This window comes from Drosophila kikkawai, chromosome 3L, assembly GCF_030179895.1.
Source record: "Drosophila kikkawai strain 14028-0561.14 chromosome 3L, DkikHiC1v2, whole genome shotgun sequence".
Taxonomy (NCBI): Eukaryota; Metazoa; Arthropoda; class Insecta; order Diptera; family Drosophilidae; genus Drosophila; species Drosophila kikkawai.
The window spans coordinates 26,367,329-26,373,328 of NC_091730.1; the positions used below are offsets into that span (position 1 = coordinate 26,367,329).

The 6,000-nt window shown below is 44.7% G+C and overlaps 2 protein-coding genes across 2 annotated transcripts; both read left to right on the plus strand.

Annotated features, from left to right (window-relative positions):
• Positions 1-1,529: 1,529 nt before the first annotated feature.
• Positions 1,530-2,537, plus strand: LOC108083312 (uncharacterized). Its single transcript, XM_017179050.2, has 2 exons — positions 1,530-1,605; positions 1,736-2,537. The coding sequence occupies exons 1-2, from the start codon at positions 1,603-1,605 to the stop codon at positions 2,417-2,419; spliced, it is 687 nt and encodes a 228-aa protein (XP_017034539.1). The 5' UTR covers positions 1,530-1,602; the 3' UTR covers positions 2,420-2,537.
• A 1,644-nt stretch (positions 2,538-4,181) lies between these two features.
• Positions 4,182-5,619, plus strand: LOC138928502 (uncharacterized). Its single transcript, XM_070285639.1, has 2 exons — positions 4,182-5,198; positions 5,498-5,619. Exons 1-2 carry the CDS (start codon positions 4,184-4,186, stop codon positions 5,533-5,535), a joined length of 1,053 nt encoding a protein of 350 aa, XP_070141740.1. The 5' UTR covers positions 4,182-4,183; the 3' UTR covers positions 5,536-5,619.
• Positions 5,620-6,000: the final 381 nt, after the last annotated feature.

A 6,000-nucleotide genomic window follows, 5' to 3' on the forward strand; every position in this document is an offset into this window, starting at 1 on the left:
CTGGCAGCGTTGTCAAAGGCAAAGGTACACAGTCCTGTTCCGCCCGGTATGTCCATTGTAGCATGTATCAAAATTGAGTCGCTATAAGTGCTGCAATCTGCTTTTCGATTTCAGACAATATTAAATCTGACTAATTGCTTAATTTATTAATAGTAAATTATTATTACTTAATGTAGAAGATTAAAGTAACAAAAACGCTGAGCTTCTATTAATTTACTATAATTTCAAAAATAAATTACATTACTAAATGGTAAAAATATTCTTAGACTTTAAGAGAGCAACGAAAAAAATATATTTTTTTTATGTCCGTAAAACGCTGACAGCACTTAAAATTGCCTTGCAGAGGCGGAAAAGCAGGAGCCTCGTCACATATGATGACTGGTGATAAAATATTCAGCAGGAGCATCGCTTTTTACAGCAATGACAGTATCAACAGAGACAACAACAATGTAGTCGCATCCATTTAATTTCATTTTAATGCACCTCATATCCTATGAAAGTGTCCGTCCTTCCCATTGCAGAGCGAACGCCGCCAGGCATTGTCCTTATGCGGAGCGCAAACAATTTCGCTTTATCCGGCAATCAAATAATTGCAAAGGAGAGGACGGTGGCACAGAGACAATTGAATGCCAGAAGCCTGCTTAATATATAATTTTTGGCCAAATTGCATGTTATTGTTACGGCCAATTGTCGTTGTCATCATTTGTGTTTGCATGTTGACTGTGCTTGTCGAGTGCTGACCAGAGTTGTTCAACAGATGCACCAGTTCCCAGAATGCTTGTGCTCCCCCCCTTTAGCCATCGCGGCGAGGTGCTTTATAAATAGTTTAAAAGTTGCCAAAAATATACTCCGAGTGGGGATGGCGGAATATTCCGTCATCACTTCGCTTAGGTAACGTCTATTGTTTCAAAAGACCCTCGATCATAAGCACCTCAAGAGGCTCTCGAGAAAGCGGGAAACAGATTCGCCGAAAATGTAGCAGAGCCCAAGGTCAGAGAATATCTCAAGTGCTTCGTTGAGATGCTCAAGCCGAGAACTCGTAAAGTGGCCTAGGCAAATGATCGAAATACTGACCACGCGTTGTTAATCTTTATTTGTCGAAACATAAACTTTATATCACCAAAAGATAAGTTTACGGAGAGCTGCCATTGCAGATGCTTTCCCTTATTGCCATCAGAATGATGCTATTCCGAATCAATGCTTCCTCCCAATAGGGAGGCACTTCACAGCGAAAACCATATCGAAACATACATAATTATAGCCTTGAGTGCGTGGCCAGTAGGGAATCGTAGGCGGACTTTCTCGATCGGATCACGACCCAACGATTTCGACTAGCCAGAGCCATCGCCGCAGTCATCGTTCAAGTGGTTATTTGAGTCTGATTTTGGAGGCTTGATGTGTACTTGTCTCGCTTCTGATTTTATTCTGTGTACCACCGAGATTGGAAATGAAAACCTGATTTCGTCGGGCCGTAGTCTGGCTATAAATGTGCGAGCCAGGTTGGAGCAAGGTATCATTGGGTTCAATACCTTCGACACAGCAGCACATTTGGTCAGCTCTAGAATTCTACGAGTCCCTGCCAGAATAGTCAATAGCTTCAGAATGGTGAGTTTTTCAAAGCACAAAACCCTTAAAGGATCTGAAATATTTCAGATGATTACAAGCAAAACCAAAACGATCAGTTCGTGGTCAGGCATTTAGCATAATCTTGACTCATTGATCCATTCCTATGCAGAAACTTTTCATTGGAACCCTCACCCTTTGCCTGGTGGCACTGGTCGCCGCCCAATCGGCAGATCCTGCCGCCGTGGAGCCGTCCGCTGAGTACCTACCGCCGGTTGGAGAGGCGGAGGCCGCCCAGCTCTCCGAGAATGGCTACCGTTACAAGACCGTGCGCCGGCTGAAGCTTCGCCACCGCCGTGAGGTGCCCAGCCAGGAGTATCTGCCACCCGTGGACAACGCCCCCAGCCAGGAGTACCTGCCGCCAGTGGATGCCGCCGCCATAGGGGACACCAAGGTGGCCGATGATGGTTATCGCTACAAGACCGTGCGCAAGCTCAAGTTCCGCGCCCGCCACCGCCGCGATGTCTCCGAGATCGCTGAGCCCAGCAACGAGTACCTGCCGCCCGTAGAGGTTGCCCTGGCCCCCGAGCTTAAGACTGTTCTGGGAGACGATGGCTACCGCTACAAGACAGTGCGTCGCTTGAAGCTGCGCCGTCATCGCCGAGAAGCCGCCGCTGAGGAGAGCGCCGCCGCCGCCGAGAGCGCTCCAAATGGTGAATACCTGCCACCCGCCGAGGTCGCCGCTCCATCTCCTGCCGAGGCCGAACCCAAGGCCGCCGAGGATGGAACCGAATTGGCCAAGGACGGATACCGTTACAAGACCGTGCGTCGCCTCCGATACCGCCACCGCCACTAGATTCTCTGACTTAGGCACATTGAACCAAATTGATCCTGAAAGTACACGCGGAAGTAGAATCTGCCCATCGCCGGCATCCTGCTCTTAACTTCCTTTAATACTTAGACCATTAGAAGTCCCTGCATATGGAATAATAAAATTTATTCACGAAAACTCAATTGAGACCTAAAGCATATTTTTCAGGTTGCCAATTTAGAAACAAAAAATTTACATATTTTACCAATTGGACATTAAATAATATCCTTGGGAAAGGCCGGAGCGGGGCTCGCAAATAGCGATGCCAAGGCAAATGGGCGAAATGAAATTGAAATCAATGGCCAAGTAACAGGCAAAGGCAAGCAAAAAACTTTTGGCCCGCGCCAAAAGGACCAAATTCCATTTAGAAATGAAGTGCGTTCCCTTAGGCGCAGGGGAGCGGAGGAGTATGACGGAGGAGGGCATGAGGACCATCCACTTGGAGTGCACTGACTCCGTGCAATCTCCGCTTGCTCGACTGGGCCGGCATCTTTTAACGGTCAACTTTTCGTAATATTATTTTGCATTTATTTGCACAAAGTAGATTTTTTCGCTGATTTCTTTGTTTTTTTTCTTGGTTTTTCTTGCTGACTGGGAGCCAAATTACAATACTGTGGCTGTCTTGGTCCTTGCCCTTGGTTCTCGGTCCTTGGCTCACAGCCCGGACCAGCTCCAAAGGCAATAAGAGAGGCAAAAGAGTAAATAAAACATTTTTTGTGCTCCAAAAATAAAATTACGTAATTGAGCTCTTGGCTTTCGGCAGCTGCCCGGCCTAACAAAAGTTATCAACTAGTTAAAGTTAAATGGATATTCGTTTCGTAACTTTCCAGGTGGGAATCATTCTCCGTCTGTACATAGGGACAAGGTACAAGAATAATAATTCAAAAAGTTTCAGTGTATTTTGCGTTTAATTAAAAGTCTGATGCCCAAACAATCCAAACTGGCATTGATCATGCATACATTAAATAGTACCCTGCAGTATCACAAGTCATCAATATGCCACTATCATCAAAGTTTCATCAACATGCCGACAGCGACTTCTATAATCGAGTCAAAAACAGGGATCGCAAATAAGAGTTATAAGTAAAATTAAAGTTACTACTAAACAAGAAAGGAAGCTAACTTCGGCACGCCGAAGTTTGTATACCCTTGCAGATTGGTTTTGATGTTTATATTATAAATTTAAATGCTGAAAACACTCACAAAACAGAGTTTCATTACATTTTACCTATACTTAATATGTTTACAGTTTGACAGTTACAGTTTTGCATTCCCAGCTTTACATATGTTATACATTTACCGATCGCTTGTATGACAGCTACATATATGATATAGTTGTCCGATTTTCATAAAATGTATATCAAAATTCTGAAATAATAAAATAAGCTTATATCTCAGAGTAGATGAAAATACGTCGAAAATATATTTGTCGTAGATTCGTAAATCTAACTACGCTAAATTCGAATGTAACCAAAATAATGAGCCCCATGTAGAATAAAGAAGTGTGTAATATTCTGATGAGTTGAGTGAGCATCATTTGAGTGTAACTCAAGTGAGCATGGCGCCTGGGGTGTTCAGCTGAGTAGTGTGCTGTGAAAGCATGGTGAGATAATTGACTGGTGTGGTGAGATAGGAAAAGAGACCTATGACAGGTGAATGGCAATGGAGGTGAATGGCTATTCACTTCAGAACGGACAAGGAACACACCCAGGCGACTTGCTGTGCGAAACTCAGAAAAACTGCTGAATCATGGAAGATGAACCGATGTCTCCAACACCACCTCCTAGGTCTCCGACATCAGAAGTGGGATCGGCCGTGCCACAAAGCCTGTCGAACGACCAATTGCGTGCCTTATTGGAAGCGCAAAACAAAAATTTCATGGACTTACTCAAATCCATGCAAACCAACAAAATGGCGACGCAACCCAACAACAAAGTGACGCTACCAAAGTTTTGCCCTGACAACGCGAATGCAGACGCGGCTGCTTGGTGCAAAACCGTTGATATCATCATGGCGGAGAACATGCTTGAGGGAAGCGCTCTCGTTATGGCGCTGAGCAACTCGTTGGAAGGAGGAGCATCCCAATGGCTGTCTCATATCTGCTACACTGGAATAAAGTGGCCAGAGTTCCGTGAATTGTTTCTTCAGCAATATGAAGGTGTAGAGACCCCAGCCGCGTCCTTATTGAACATGTTTAGCAGTGGACCAAAGCTAAACGAATGTGTCTCTGTGTATGCCAGTAGACAAGTAACATCGCTGCAATCGAAATGGAAGAACATGAGCAACGAAGAAATTGCGGTATCTGTCGTGCTGGCACACACCGCGCAAATAGACAAACGACTGCAGCATTTATTATTCACCACGAATATTAAAACTCGCACTGAACTGGAGCAACAATTGCGCGCCTATTCTTTTGGAAAGCGCAGTGATGGCAACACACCAGACCACACTGGTGGCCCAGAGCGGAAGAAGCAGCGATCGTCGTGGCAAGGGAAGTGCCACTATTGTGGCAAATCTGGCCATAAGGTGGCGGACTGCCGCATCAAAAATTCTGGAAGCGGAAGTGACTCAAAAAGTAACCTGACTCGCAGCAGCACCATACCGAAGAGGGACATGTCGGTTGTAACCTGCTTCAAGTGTGGCCAGCCGGGCCATATTGCAAGCAAATGTACAGTCACATCATCGTCAACCAAGGGCAACACATACGAGAAGCGAGTGGATGCGTGCACCGTAGTCGATCCGAAGGGGACCCTATACCAGCACGGTGAGCCCGTTTCATACTTTTTTGATTCAGGAGCCGAATGTTCCTTATTAAAAGAAAAATTAGCTGATAAGTTCACGGGCAAGAGGCTAAATAATACTGTACATATAAGTGGCATAGGTCATGGTTCTGTGATTAGTACAGTTCAAATTCTTTCTACTGTAACAATAGGTGAATTTTCCATCGAGATTTTGTTTCACGTTGTTATGGACAAATATTTAAAGTATGATGTGCTGATTGGCCGTGAAATTCTAGGTCAGGACTTTGGTGTAACCATAGATGCTAATAAGTTTGTTTTACAGAGGATCAGGACTGTCAACACCGTGTCGAGCATTGCTGAATTGAATCTCATGGATACAGTAAATGGAGTTGTAAATTTAAGTCAGTCAGACCGAGTTGTACTAGCGGAAATATTAAAGTCGCATGCATCAGCGTTTATAAATGGCATACCTAATCGTCGAGTCACTACGGGTGAATTAGAAATCCGTCTGATTGACGCCTGTAAAACGGTAATGAGGCGTCCGTATAGATTGAGCGTGGAAGAAAAATTACTAGTAAGGGACAAAATACAAGAACTCTTAGCTTGCGGAGTTATACGGCCAAGCTGCTCCCCTTTTGCGAGTCCGATGTTGCTAGTTAAAAAGAAGGATGGTAGTGATCGTTTGTGTATAGATTATCGAGAGTTAAATACTAACACCGTCGCAGATAAATTCCCTTTGCCCCTAATATCAGACCAAATCGATAGATTGCGCGGTGGCAAGTATTTCTCCTGTCTTGACATGGCAAGCGGTTTCTATCAGATACC

Excerpts from the sequence above, each read along its gene's own strand:
- LOC138928502 (XM_070285639.1), top strand. The coding sequence starts at position 4,184 with ATGGAAGATGAACCGATGTCTCCAACACCACCTCCTAGGTCTCCGACA. Across the intron at positions 5,199-5,497 it reads GGGGACCCTATACCAGCACG|AGGATCAGGACTGTCAACAC; the intron begins GTGAGCCCGTTT and ends TTTGTTTTACAG.